Source organism: Bubalus bubalis, chromosome 10, assembly GCF_019923935.1.
Source record: "Bubalus bubalis isolate 160015118507 breed Murrah chromosome 10, NDDB_SH_1, whole genome shotgun sequence".
NCBI classification, from domain to species: domain Eukaryota; kingdom Metazoa; phylum Chordata; class Mammalia; order Artiodactyla; family Bovidae; genus Bubalus; species Bubalus bubalis.
Window position 1 is genome coordinate 6,215,507 of NC_059166.1, and position 15,559 is coordinate 6,231,065.

At 39.4% G+C, this 15,559-nt stretch overlaps 1 protein-coding gene across 8 annotated transcripts in view; it reads left to right on the top strand.

The window, feature by feature from the left end:
* Positions 1-15,559, top strand: part of PRKN (parkin RBR E3 ubiquitin protein ligase) — a 1,206,600-nt gene that overhangs the window by 259,614 nt on the left and 931,427 nt on the right. Inside the window, exons 1-2 of one of the 8 annotated variants that reach the window (XM_025294971.3) lie at positions 6,389-6,453; positions 8,788-8,860. The exons of 6 other annotated variants lie outside the window; for them this stretch is intronic. In XM_025294971.3, coding sequence (XP_025150756.3) covers positions 8,858-8,860 — 3 coding nt within the window. In that variant the 5' untranslated portion in view covers positions 6,389-6,453; positions 8,788-8,857. Of the gene's footprint in view, positions 1-6,388; positions 6,454-8,787; positions 8,861-15,559 lie in introns of those variants that run through there. One more of the 8 variants, XM_044924576.2, reaches the window with a different exon arrangement.

Sequence of the window (15,559 nt, forward strand, 5' to 3'; positions counted from 1 at the left end):
CCTGCGTCTTGTGCGACACGTGTCTTTAAGTGCAGGCTCTTGCTCATTAAAATGGGTCAAAGACGTTTTGAATTGTAAACAGGACATGTGCGTCACTCCTTCTCTCTTGGACAAGCTTATCTCTTCACCTTTTCGTCATTTTCCACTCCTCCTCCTCTGCATTTCCCCGCCGCGTGTGGCAGCGTGACGGCTGTGGGGGGTTTTGCACAGTATGCATCTGTCAGAGAGCGCATGGCAGCTGACGGCGTAAAGGAACCCAGCGCCCAGCACCACGTCATTACGTTATGCCGAAAGGTGTTTTTAAAATGGAAAGATGCTGAGATATGTTTTGGCTTCACTTTAGAAGTTGGCATGTGTCCTCTAAAAGTCTAAAACTTTTTCAAAGAGAGACAAAGAGAAAAAGGATCACTTCTTCACGCTACTGTAGGTAGTTGGTATACATGGATGGCATCATTGCCGTCATTATGAAAAAACAAATAAAAAATCCCTCAGAGTTTCAATAATAGTGTTTGCATCTATTACCCTGAGGTGTTTGATTTTCTTCACAGCCTGCATCTGTTTAATTCCAATTACACACATGTCTCTCTGGACTGTAATTTCTTCCAGCTGTTAAGAAAGTAGAGAGGAAGATCTGTATATTTAAAATCACTGTTTTAACTTGGAGGACTGTTCTGTGTTTAGCTGCTTAAACTGGACTGTATATTTTTGAACCGACTCCCATCCCTTTAAATAATAATTTATTTCATTGATTATTAAGTTGATTCATTTAGTCTTCTTTGAAGCTTTTCAATGTTCTATGTACATAATTTTGAGTCTGAGTAAGTTGGCAAATTGTTATGAACATACCAGAAGAAAAAAGTTAAGAACATTGAAAATAGTAAGGAAACCTTTTATTTACCTAAAGAAAAAGTCTGGACACCAAAATTTTGGAAAAATGGAAAAAAAAATTGATTGGTGTACTGCCCACAAACTACACACAGAAAATCTTAACTGCCTGGCAGCAGCTTTAATTGAATTTATCAAAATGTTTCCAAAAAAATATACTTTCACTGCTACTTTTAAGGCATGAGAAAAGAAGAATGAAGCAAATAATGTAGGGATATTGCTTCCAACTACAGCCAGAAACATAATTTTCTTCTTGGCACAGAAAGAGTAGACTTGATCAAGTAATGAACCACCCTCACCATCTCTCTGCAAAGGACCGGCTTCTTCAGAGCTGGGGCTGTCTTGCTCAGATAATGTCGAATGTCGCTGGGCTGGGATGTGGAAGAAGCCTGGGAACATCATATGGCGGGAAGAATGTATAGTCCTTAAATGGATGCTTTTGAAAAATGTAGTTTAGGAGGATAGAATGGAATGTGCAGACAAATAGTAACCCTCAACAACTTTGTTGTCATTCTTATAAGCACTATCCTAACACATCTTTTAAAGTGGGACTACCCTTATGTTAAAATTTAAATATTTGTAGCCCTGCTTAACCCAACAAAGCCTCCTCACTTGCCTGTTTTCTGCAGGCATATGCAATGGCAACTGCATTAAATCTATTCTGCAGCATGGATGACAAAATCATCCTCACCCTGATTATTCAGCTGTGTCCTCAATTTCAGAAATTCTAAGAGAAGAAAGTAGAGTGGTATTATTTTTACAGAGGTGTTGTTGACCAGCATTTTTTCATCTCTCAGAAATAAGTGAATATTTTAAATTCTTCCTTAGACTCAGACATCCTTTATCTTCTTGTATACAGTAATAGAAATATAGTCTAAGGCATAGATGTGCATCAATGATAATGTTTTAAGAATGCTCACTAGATAATCTTTACACTTTTCTATTCTGATTATTTTACTCTGTCTTACTCCATAAAATAGCATTATTATTATTATTTTTTTAAATGTAAGGGTCACCAGGGATTCTAATCTTTATGGCAGTCATAATGCTTTTGTTCTAATGGCAATTCAAGCCTTCTTTCCCTTACCTTTGTAGAAAATTAGATTAATGAGAGACCAATAGTCATGCTTTTAAATTTTAAGTTTACCTTAAGGAGCAGCAAGCCCTGTCCATTTCCTGGAGCCATCAGCTACCTGTGTCTGAAATCTCAGGTTTCATCTGTCCCCTAACGTGAAGGGCCAGCACAGAAGCCCTCATGAGCACCAGCCTCTTCCTCTCCTCAGCTTGAAGCTCTGTGTTCCAACTCTGGACTTAACAAGAGCATTAAAATAGGCAAGAGCTGATGTCTAAGATCTAGTCTTTTAGGCAAAAAAAAAAAAAAAGGAAAAGTGGCTTGAATGGGAAGATTAAAATCTGAACTTAAACTCAAGGTTAAAAAGCATTAACAGTGTAGTGAGGCGGTAGGGTGATGGTTTAGGCAACAGTCTTTTGAATGAAATGGAAAAGCAAACTGGATAGAAGTAAAGCAAGTCAAAATATAAACTTTGTCATCAGCCGGCTCCTGTTGCCTTTGTAGTTCGGTTCCGCTGTGCCAGTGGTACCTTGCTGTCTAATTAGTTACCATCTGAGACAGCTTATTAACTTTGGTCTGTTTTCTTCCTCTCTGTATTTTGCAGACCTTTCAGGAATCTCATTTGTCTCTTTCCCCCCCAGAGCTAGATAGCTCAGATGTGTAGACTGTTCATAACTCATGCCTGTGGCTCCATAAATCATTTACTCTTGCAAGCTGTGTGTCGTGCTCTCTGAAGCCGATGGGGCTTCTTCACTTGTTCTGACTCCAGATATCAAGGAATAAAAAGAAATGACAGATACACAAACCAAACAGATGTTTTTCATCCTTTTTTAAGCCAATTTTATAGCAACGAAATGTTGAAATATTTATTTTGACATGAGTTAAAGACCAGACCAACATTTTTATTCTTTGCACAAGAATCCCCAATTCTGCATATTTAAGAAACTTGTGCTTAAGAAATGAAACTTTCTACACATACTTTATGTGTAATCATCCAATCAGATTTTACTACATAAAAACATTAAAAACACATTGCCAGCCAGAGAAGGCAATGGCAACCCACTCCAGTACTCTTGCCTGCAAAATCCCATGGACGGAGGAGCCTGGTAGGCTGCAGTCCATGGGGTTGCGAAGAGTAGGATACGACTGAGTGACTTCACTTTCACTTTTCACTTTCATGCATTGGAGAAGGAAATGGCAACCCACTCCAGTGTTCTTGCCTGGAGAATCTCAGGGATGGGGGAGCCTGGTGGGCTGCCGTCTATGGGGTCACACAGAGTTGGACACGACTGAAGCGACTTAGCAGCAGCAGCAATAAATACATTAAGACCTTATCACCTCAGGGATTTTTTTTTTTCAATTGTTCTGATCCAAAACAAGTTATCCCTTATTTCAGTTCCATAATGTCAGTAAGTTTGTGTATTCCATTTGTACAAATATAACTCAAAAATGGATATCTATATTTCCTGCCCAATGCATTAGTCAATTGTAAGTTTACTGTTTCCGAGTTTTTCCTTCTTAGGCATAAGGAAAATGTAGGCCATAAAATTTAATTTGAAACTTAGCTTTGGAAAAGGGTTCTCTATGAAGCATTAGTCTCTGGAAACCGCAACTGTGCTTGATATGTCATTGTGGTCATTGTGAGCATCTGTAGTGGTGGGGAAGGCTCCCTTTTAATTTTCTTGATCTGAGACATTGAAGACCAAGAGAGTAAGTCCCCTGCTCACCAGTGGTGAGATTCTGTGGGCGACAGCAGGACAGTGAGTCAAGCCATTTCAGCCCCACTGTGCTCGTTTGATTCTTTTTCACATGTATATAGTTATCATCAAAGTATGCATGAGCGCTCAGCCTCTCGCTCAGTCGTGTCCAGCTCTTTGCAAACCCGTGGACTGTAGCCTTGCAGGCTCCTCTGTCCATGGGATTTCCCAGGCAAGAATACTGGAGTGGATTGCCATTCCCTTCAGGGGATCGTCCCGACCCAGCGATTGAACCCAAGTCTCCTGCTTTACAGGCAGATTCTTTACCATCTGAGCCACCAGAGAAGCCCCTGGGAAGCACATAAAAAGTCTATTTATCTCTGTTTCACAGGGAGTTAGTGGTCTGCGGCCTCTCAATGAGTGCCACAATCCCCCCTTCCTGTTGTAGTAATAATTTTCATTATTTCCAGAACCCTCAGCCTAGGGTGTTCCACTGTGAACTGATTCCTGCCCAGACACATGCTCCTTGAACAGGAGGATAGTGCTCTGGTCAGCTGTTTGCTTCGAGGAGGTTCAGCTCCGGGAATTTACCTAGAGCCTCTTAGCATGTGATTCTTACATTTGAGTATTTCTGACATTGATTTTAAGAACTGTTAAACCATTTGCAGTCACTTCTATGTGTCATTGTTGGTAGATTCAGCTTACTATTCTGCTTTTAACAAAAGCAACTTCCTTTTTGTGATCTTTCCCATCCAAATCAGAAAAAATGTATGCATCTCAGCTCTGAACAACAACAGCAACAACAAAAATAACATAATTTTCTTCACAGGAAATTCTTTCTCAACAAACATTCAGTTTAATGTAAAGCAAAAGAAATTCCTTTGTCAAATGATTGTCAGTGTTAACAGATTCAAACTATCAATTTAGTAAAACAATTTTTGTGTTTTTAAAGTAATTTAAATGTTGTGGGATAAGCTGAGGAACTAGACCTGAAAAGGCTGGAGGAAAAAAGCTGATGATCTTTGAAATTTGCATCATGGATTATATGTGGCCCCATTCTTCTAGCAGTGATAGAAGGGAATTTTGTTTTAAATTTGAATTGTATTTAAAACTTAAAAAAAATCTGAGTCTTGCTTGTGGTTTTTTGTTTTGGTTTTCTTCGTTGTGTGTTTTTATTGCCAAATGTATACCATTTTTTCTTGTAGGTGGTATTTAAATGATAGTGATATTTAAAATGGATTATTAAATAATAATGCTATGTTTTAGCTTCTATAATTTATCACACACATTGCACCATTGAGAACTGTCATCTGAAACAGTATTACAGTCCTCCTTGGGGTAGAAAAGAAAAACCTAACATCTGTTACATGATGTTAAGCTTAATTAAAAAATCCTAGTTTCGTATACAGTTCTATTTAAGCAATCTTCTGTGTAGAAAGTTCCTTTGTTAGTGATTAACTAATAGTCATTCTGATATGAGTCACACACAGATCTCAAGATTTTCTATTTTGCTAATATATTTTGTTTTCCTCATTAACATAATTGTGTCTTTTAATGTAAGATTCACGTTTGTTTGAAACACATTTTAAAATACGTAACAGATTTTTTTAAACTGGCATTTAATGTTTACTTTGAAAAACACCCATGAAAATTGTGTTTTTAAAGACCAGTTTTACAATATTTCTCTTAGTATAGAAGATTGTAATTTTAAATACATGGTTTCAGATAGATCATTACAAGAAAGACCTCAGAGGGCTGTATAAATATGTTCATTTCTCTCCTTTCCATTTTTCTGTAACTTGATCTTTGTTCCCTCCCTCATAATCCCAATTTAAGGAAATAGGTCAGAATCACTGTTTTCAGCTTTGCTTGAGAGAGGGTGTCAGTTCTTCTCTCTCATCCCCTCTTCTCTCCCCGGGTCCCTCCTCATGAGCCTTAACTTCTGCTGGTTTGAGCAGGGAGTGGGTTCCCTTGGATCTTCCCCATCTCCTGTCTGTGGTGGAGGACAGCCGGGCTCCATGGTAGTGTGCAGATCACTAAGGGTAGGTCTCCTGGCTTGGATTCTTCAAAGGGAGTGTTTGGGAGTGCCGTTCCCAGGTGGTGCTAGTGTTAAAGAACCTGCCTGCCAATGCAGGAGACATAAGAGTCTGGGGTTCGATCTCTGGGTCAGGAAGATCCCCTGGAGGAGTGCATGGCCACCCACTCCAGGATTCTTGCCTGGAGAATCCCATGGACAGAGGAGTCTGGTGGGCTACAGTCCATAGTGTTGCAAAGAGTTGGACACGACTGAAGAGACTTAGCACACATGTGTTTGGGAAAGGAGCCACAAAGGGAGTGATTCACAGAGTGCCCTTAAAATTACAGGCGAAAAAAAATCTTCAGTTTCAATCTCCTCTATTCTTTTTTTTCATTGATAGGCCTTGTGCACTCCTCTGGGGCCGGCTTGCTGACAGTGGAAAGGAAAACCAAAGGAGAGTTTTTGGCAAAGGGGACAGCAGCAGCCCTGATTTTCAATCATGAAACAAATTGGCAAGGGCATTCCTTCACCCCTTCCAAAATGAGGAGCGGGGGAAACATAGCCAGAACGAGGGAGTGGACTTTCCATTTGAACAGTGAGGGGCAGTTTACTTGCACCTTTTACAGAGATATTTTTTTAGTCAGTTTCTGGTTTCAGCTTTGAAAGCTGTCCAGTTGGGACAGAGTGGCCAGGGCGTGGTACTGTGGACCACTTCCAGATAATGGGGTAAAAAACTTCCTGCCAGCCTGGGCCCAGACATTCACCACACCATGGATCGCCAGGTGAGCAGAAAGAAAGAAAGAGACTTTATTCTCAGCCATTTGTCTCTGTAGGAGCAGAAAGATCAGCAGGAAGGTTTTCTTTCACAAGCAGCATGCATTCAGGGTTCTCTAAAGAGAGAAGTGTTAGGGAAGTTCTTTCTGAAAACAGAATGCCTGGATTGTACAGCTAATCTGTTATTTTGTTTTCAATGGTAATGTTACTTTGTTAGCTGTGCTGAGTTGATGAAAGCTGCTCTATGGAAAACTTTTCCACCGGTGAAAATAAAACAGCTTATCTTATTTCTTCCCCTTAAAGCAGCATGGCCGCACAGACCCTGTAAAAAGCAAATGTCACACTGTGTTTTGGGTCCTGTGTGACTGAATACTTGGAGGGAAAGTTGATTTTACTTGCTATGGGACTGATTTTAACTTCTTTGAATTGTCTCCTGTAAGAGCTGTTTCCAGGTACCATGCTGAGCGTCCTTGTTTACCCGTTAAATTCATCTTATGTGCATAGTTTAAAGGAACCAAAGGTTTTCTTCTCCCACTTGAAAGACTTAATATGTAACTTGTAATAAAACTTTAAATAACTTACTGGATAAAACATTGGATTAAGTTAGTGAACTTAGAAGAGTTATATGGGTTGAGCCTCATGAATTTGTTGATTTTCCATGATGTCTTGTTTGACCTACAAACTTAGCAGTTTCATTGTGTTAAACCATTGTTAATAGTCACATTAAGACAGAATGGGCTGGGTGTGGGATGTACTGCTGAAGACGGAAGGGGCACTGGTTTCCGGAAAAAGGAGGAATGGCAGGCAGACCACAAATGTGATGTGGATTATCCTCATCAGTGCAAATTATTACCTTTATCTGTGAAATAAATTTCGGGGAATCTATTTGGTGAGATAGAACATAATCTCAGCAGGGGGTAGGGGAGAGAATGAGAATTTATTGCAATAATTTATCTGTGAAGTGGGGCTCAAGTAAAAGTAAAAATGAGAGATGTACAAAGCAAGAACATAGGGTTATCTACATAGCAACGATGATAAGTAAACTTCAAATGCTTCCAGGCTGTTTAGATCGTGCTCAAACATAAATTGTGATCTACAGGATCTTTATGAAAAAGTGAGCTTTCCACTCTGAAGTATGTTTACCAACCTGTCCAGGACTTCACAGTGTAAATCTTTACTTATAAATTACTTTAAGTATTCCTGTTCCTCTTTATCCCTTTATCCAGAACAGTACTGCAAATTATGGCCAGAATAGCATTGTTTAAAGGCCAAGCATGACCTACTAATTTGAAAATTGCTTATCCTGCTTTGGAAATGTGAGTTATATCTGGTTTTCACAAATACATGCCACTATCAATAATTCCTAGTGGGCTGCCGTCTCTGGGGTCGCACAGAGTTGGACACGACCAAAGCGACTTAGCAGCAGCAGCAGTAGCAGCAGTACCATCGTGAGGTTATTTTGCAGATGCCTTTTTGAAATAATTCATGTTTTTAAGATGTTACCGGTATAACTTTTGACAAACATTCTTTCAAAATTTCATTTTAAGCTAAGTGTTCAATTGAACTTTGGTTTCTCAATATAGATACTTTCAGGGAGATTTGAATATTATCTTTTGCTGAAAACAGCTGCAACTTTTCTAATTTTTTCACGTAATTCCTTGACTAGTTTTAGATCATTTTCTAATGGAATGCTGACTACATTTCCATAAGATCAATATGTAACTAATTAATGAGGGAATCAGCAGGGGGACAAAACTAGTTCAAAACAGACAGGATATGAAGAAAGAAATTTTATACAGTCAAAGATTAAAAAGGAACACTGAAGTAATGTCAGTAACTTGGATATTGTAATGGCTAACATCCCACAGAGTAATAAAGCTAAACTTGGGGTTAGCTTTTCAATCAGATAAAGATGCAAATTATATAACTTTATTTATTTATTTTTTAAGAAAATAGGAACCCTAATTTTAAGACATATAAAATGTTTGGGCCTACTTCTAATGAATAGAAAACACAGTAACATTTTCTGTTACATAACCAAGTCACATTTTCCAAGAGAGTCAGAAGGTATTTATCGGACTTACATTCTAGCATGACATTACCAAATCACTTGTCTCTTTTCCTTATTTTCTATAGCGAATATTTGTTTTTCTTACCAGTGATGTCATCTATTTTTGAAAGTAGAATGATTCTCCCAAAAATAGGCACAAAATTGTCCAAGTGTTTTTTAGTATATTTTATAGCCCTAACATTGTTGCTCATTAGCTATTCATTCACATTCTATTAATGATCATGACTAGCAGGTGATAATAATTGAAACTTAATTCTTTGTTACATAACAGTCCTGTGACAAGTACACACAGACAGTTCCGACTGACTCCCGTGGGCACTGAAGTTGACGCATTAAATCAAATGGTAAGTTCAGGGCATATTGGTTATTTGATTTTAATGGGTAGTGATTTTCAGTTGAAACATCTGCTGTAATGAACTTGACATTTGCAATGATAACAGTATAAGTTTATCTAATGTACATTATTACGTTTGCTTCCACAATGTGGAAGGCCAAGTTTGCCATTTTATGAATTGAACCTTTTTGTACCACTTTATGAAAGACTTAATATGACTTGGTATGTCTCAGGAGTAACAGAAAATCTACAGCTGGAAAATGTCCCTGAACAATGTTCCCATTTGGAGGTTAATTTGGGAGTTTTTGAAAGAGGTGTCATAAGAATCTGTGCTTTGTCCCTTTTCTGAGTCATTTCTTAAAGCCTTTATACGCTCCCAACAAAGACACGGTGGGTGGGTGGTGGCTGACCTTTGTGCTTGGGCATGTTCAGGCACATTTATTAATACATTATTCTTTCTTTATGACACGTTGGCTCATCCAGTCCTAAACAGATATCACTTCTTGAGTTAATAATGTAGGAACGGTCCCCAACTTTGTTTCTGTTTTATTTACATGAAGATTGATGAAGAGAAGCATGCACTGGACTCTGCTTATGAAGATATTTTATTAGTTTGTGTGTGGTGTTTTATTTCCCTCCCCCACCGCCCCCCACAACTGACAAATGCAACAGTGAATAGCCAAAAGCCTCTGTCCATTAAGACAGTGAAAGCTACTGGAGTGAATGCTAGGCAGAGTCATGGAGTGGACAGTTTTGCATGATACCATGAGAAAAAAAAAAACAACCTTGGCATCTGAGAGTTCTTGAATAGAGAAGGGTAGCTAGAAGTAGCAGACTACACGGATTTTAAAAGATGGTGAACGAGGGACAAAGTGGGCTCCTGTCACCGAGGGAGCCAGCAGCCTTGCTCCTGGTGGATCACTTCATGACCCATCTCCTGTTCTTTCTGTGTCCTCCTAGCTCATGTCCCAGCTGTCTAGCTCTGTGCAACCTTCAGAAGCAACCTGAGCTCATCCCCTTAAATGCCCCAAAGACCTCTCCCAGTCTTCCAACAAACCCCGGTGGTTTCTCCAGCCTCATGTCACCGTCTTGCCATTTTCACTAATCGCAGCCACCCTCCCCTTCCCCTCCAAGCTTGTGGTGCCTTGTGACTCGATCCCTTTCTGTCCTCTGTGCCACAGTGTACGCTTGGTGCCTGGTCCCTAAGTCTTTGTAACCCTGACTCTTTGCAACCCCATGAAGTGTTGCCCACCAGTCTCCTCGGCTGATGGGATTTCTAGGCAAGAATATTGGAGTGGGTTGCCATTTTCTTCTCTGACGGATCTTTCTGACCCAGGGATCAAACCTGCATCTCATATGTCTCCTGCATTGGCAGGTGGTTCTTCACCACTATTTTGACCTGGGAAGCCCTCAGTGTATTCTTGCCTCTGCATGAGTCCCCCTACCCACCCATTATTGGATTCAGGCTTATGGGTAGGCAGTCACCTCTTGCTTCCCCATAAGCTTGAATCCAGTAATGTCAGTAACAACAGATAAATGCAGTGATCAATAGATACAGATAACAATTCCGTATTCGTACAATAGATGTTACTGAGCACCTGTTTTGTGTCAGGCACTGTTTTAGGCACTGAGCTATTCAGCTCTAATGGAGAAGGAAATGGCAACCCAGTCCAGTAATCTTGCCGGGGAAATCCCACGGCCAGATGAGCCGGGGGGCTACAGTCCACGAGGTCACCGAGAGTCGGACACAACTTAGCGACCAAGTAACCAAGAACAAATTCAGCTATAAGCCAATGGCAAACTGTTATCCTTGGTCCCTTGGAGCATGCTTTTAAAGGAGGAAGGTTGAAAATAAACAAGGTCATTCTGTAAAATACAATCAATGTTTCAGATGGTAATACAGACTATAGATTTAAACATGCTGGGGGCCAGGAATTAGAGGGTTCAGTTGTAAATAAGGCATCTGAGTGGGCATCTGAGAGAGGTGAGAAGACGAGGCCCATGACGGCAAGGGAGGACAGTGTCAGGTGAAAGGAACAGCACAGCAAAGGGGGTTCGTGCACCGTGAGTAAGGAGAACGCAGAGGAGCTCTGGGAAAGGAGATCGCAGGCGGCGTGGGGCCTGCTGAGGAGCTAACATGGTTTTACGTCTACCGACATGACCTCACTCAGTGTTGAGAAGGAGAAATCCGACTGCTCCATGGAGAATAGAGGCTCAAGGGGGAAAAACGATATCCATCTGGGAGTTTCAGTACAGATCCCTGAGACTGGATGAGATCAGCTTGGGTGTTTGAATTCAGAATACCCCAACTTTGGCCAAAATACTCCTTATATAACACCTTGTTAGATAATTATACACACAGCAGGGTAAGATGTTAAACTCTGCTCTGGATTTATCATGCTTTGATTCAAGGAAGCTGAGTAGATATCCCGTTTTGTCTCTTTTTTTTTCCTTTTTTTTCCCCTTTGGTTGCCTTAGAGAGTCTTACACCCTGAGCAGGTGATTCATAGCAATGGTTCTCGAAACTGAGAGGTCTGCCTTTGTTTTACCAAGAGAGTGGAGGGGTGAGAGATGAGGGGAGGAGAATGAGTGGGCTTGTGTTCAGGTGGATCTGTCTGGCATTTTGTGTACCCACTGGAATATGTACTGTTATAAATACTCTGTGATGATCTTTGAAAGTGAGAGTGAAAGTTGCTCAGTTGTGTCTGACTCTTTGTGACCCTGTGGAGTATACAGTTTCTGGAATTCCCCAGGCAAGAATACTGGAGTGGTTAGCCTTTCCCTTCTCCAGGGGATCTTCCTAACCCAGGGATTGAACCCAGGTCTTCTATGTTGCAGGTGGGTTCCTTACCAGCTGAGCCACCAGGGAAGCCCGTAATAATCTTTAAAGTTGTCTTAAAACTAGTTATAGAAGTATCCAACCAAAAATGACTACTTGCTTCTTTGGAAGTTGGTCTACTTAGATTTTGTGTCTTGATTCAGTTTTGATGTATTTTATTTTCTAAAATAGATCATCCATTTGGCTCAGAGTATTAATTTTACGTGAAAAGAATTGCATATAATAGTTGTTTGTTGCTTCTGTCTTCTTTGTATCTGTTGCTGGACCTTATTTCAATTTTATATATTTGCATTTTCTTTCTTTTTCTTGATGATAGTAGCCAAAAGTTTATTTAGGATAGATTATTCCCTGCTAGAGATCTTTTTAATTTATGTGCTGTTTCTGCTATTTTTATTCATTTCTAACTCAGTTAATTCTGATTGTCTCTTAGGATCCCTTTCTTCCACTTTTTTTTTTTATAAAGTGTTGTATCATTGCATATATTTAATCATAGTTCTGTGTTCTTTTAGAGCACCTTGGTATGAATACATGATTTTTATTTCTTATTTTTTATTAATACTTTTTTTTTTTAAAGCTTTGACGCTTCCCTGGTGCTTCAGATGGTAAAGACTATGCCTGCAAAGCGGGAGACCCAGGTTCAATCCCTGGATCAGGAAGATCCCCTGGAGAAGGGAATGGCAACTCACTCCAGTGTTTTTGCCTGCAGTATCCCATGGACCAAGGCTACAGTCTATGGGTTTGCAAAGAGTTGGAAACGAATGAACGGCTAACACTTTAACTTTTCACTTTGAAGCTTTTTTTTCCCCTGAGTATTGCTTTACCTGCATATCATGAGTTGTGATGTATAGTGTTTCCTTATCAATACTTTTAGTATATTCTGTGATTTCACTCTGGATTTTCTATTAGATGCAAGATCTAATTAAAAGAATAATTTGAAAGTAACAGCCTGTAGGTTATTTTTGTATATTAATTTCTGGGTGCATTGCATTGTGACCAGAGAATTTTGTAATAGTATTTCCATTTACTTGTCAACTGCAGAGTTTATTCTTTGCCTTAATAAATGTTAAGGGGCAGAGTTCACCAGCATGGAGGGTCAGTGATAAGATCCACATAGTAGCAGAAAGTCAGGAGGTTTTCTCAACCTCCTTTACAGCAACAGGAATATACCATGGATTGAAATCTTCCAATTTTTCACTGTGGTATAGCTTGTCTCTTTAATCAAAAGTTAAATTCCCAGAAGCAAGGCCCATGTATGTTTACTTGTCTTTTGCTTATTCACTTTCATTTACCTCAGAATACCCAGTACTGCCATATGCACACAGACGGTGTATTAGCCAGAGCTCTTTAAACTGCAAGAAGTAGAAATCCAACTCTTTGCGACTCCATACACTGTAGCCCATCAGGTTCCTCTGTCCATCGAATTCTCCAGGCAAGAATCCTGGAGTGAGTTGCCATTTCCTTCTACAAGGAATCTTCCCAACCCAAGGATCGAACCCAGGTCTCCTGTGTTGCAGGAGGATTCTTCATCACCTGAGCCACCAGGGAAGCCCAGATTGAGGAAACACATCAATTGAATGAAGGTTCAGCACTCAAATCCAGATACTTCTTTGTTATCTTTCCACTGCAAACAAACATTAGATCAAATAAATAGAGCAACCACTGACTTCTGTTCAAATGTCACAGGACCGTGTATAATATAGGATGTCCAATTAGTTACCCAGAAAAATGGGATGCAGATATTTTCTATTAAACTTTAAACATATAAATCATTTAAGTGTATTTATTATGACCATAGTAACATTATAGTCTACTTTTGTGTTCCTCAAGTGATCAGCTTTATTTCTTGCATATAGAATTTAAACTGAATTGGAGTGTTCTCTGTAAGTTTTTATGAAAGTGAAATGTATTTCTTTTGCAAAAGCAAAATGAATATGTTTCACTGAGACTTCATGAGATAAGGTTTTCAGATATATCACAAATGCCATCATTTCCACTGAGAAGCCCTTTATCTACAATGGCACTATGATGACTTATTTTGAGTTTCCCAAATGATACCTCTGAAAAGAAAAAGAGAACGTCAAATGCTATACACATTGCACTATATAGACTCTCTTGGACTAGTGACTAAACAAATTGTTAAAATTCCACTGAGTACACAGTTAAGCTTAAAAATGTTTCAGCTGGTGGTTACTCCATGATAAGGGTAATTTAGAGGGACACATATTTCTGTATCTAAGCTGATGTATTTATTTTTGCCCAGGACTTTTCTAAGGGGAAAGAAGTCTCTATCTCACTTTGAAGTAACAGAATATTTTTGATTTGCACCTACTCATAAAACCACATAATCTTTTCTAGTTCTACAATGAGAAACAAAAAAGGTTCACGAGCAAGCATATTCTCATCATTATACTTGGAAGAATTATTCCTCAAATGCTTAAGTATTTTTTAATAAAATGGAATAAAAGGACATTTAAGCATCATTTCAAGTCACTACAATATATCCAGGTAAAGCTCTAAATCAAAAACATACATGGACTTCAGTGTTCATAGCAACACTATTTGCAATAGACAAGACATGAAATCAACCTAAATGTTCATCGTCAGATGAACAGATAAAAGATATGGGAGTATACACATGGCCATAAAAAAGAATGAATCAATGCTATTTGTGGCACATGTATGTGGAATATAAACAAAAGTTACAAATGAACTTGTTAACAAAAGAGACTCACAAACACAGAAAACAAATTTAGGGTTATCAAAGGGAAAGATAGGGAGGTGTGAATTTTGGATTAACATATACAGACTGCTGCTGCTGCTGCTGCTGCTAAGTCGCTTCAGTTGTGTCCGACTCTGTGCGACCCCACAGACGGCAGCCCACCAGGCTCTCCCGTCCCTGGGATTCTCCAGGCAAGAACACTGGAGTGGGTTGCCATTTCCTTCTCCAATGCATGAAAGTGAAAAGGGAAACTGAAGTCGCTCTGTCAGGTCCGACTCATCGTGACCCCATGGACTGCAGCCCACCAGGCTCCTCCGTCCATGGGATTTTCCAGGCAAGAGTACTGGAGTGGGGTGCCATTGCCTTCTTCCAACATATACAGACTACTATACATAAAATAGATAAATAACAAGGACCTACTATAAAGCACAGAGAACTATATTCAATATCTTGTAATAATCTATAATGGAAAACAATCTGAAATATATATATATATTTATATAACTGAATCACTTTGCTGTACACCTCGTGATGGTGGTTTAGTCGCTAAGTCATGTCCAACTCTTGCGACCCCATGGACTGCAGCCTGCCAGGCTTTTCTGCCCATTGGATTTTCCAAGCAAGAATACTGAAGTGGGTTGCTATTTCCTTCTCCACAATGTACACCTTGAAAATTATAAGTTAACAATATTTCAATAAAATGAAAAAACATTTTTTAAAGTTTCGTTGGATCATATAAAAAGCAAGAGAGTTCCAGAAAAACATCTATTTCTGCTTTATTGATTATGCCAAAGCCTTTGACTGTGTAGATCACAACAAGCTGTGAAAAATTCTTCAAGAGATGGGAATACCAGACCACCTTACGTGCCTCCAGAGAAATCTGTTTGCAGGTCAAGAAGCAACAGTTAGAACCAGACATGGAACAATAGACTGGTTTCAAACTGGGAAAGGAGTACATCAAGGCTGTATGTTGTCATCCTGCATGTTTAACTTATATGCAGAGTACATTATGCAAAATTCCAGGCTGAATGAAGCACAAGCTGGAACCAAGATTGCTGGGAGAAATATCAATAACCTCAGATATGCAAATGACACCACCCTTATGGCAGAAAGTCAAGAAGAACTAAAGAGCCTCTTGATGAAAGTGAAAG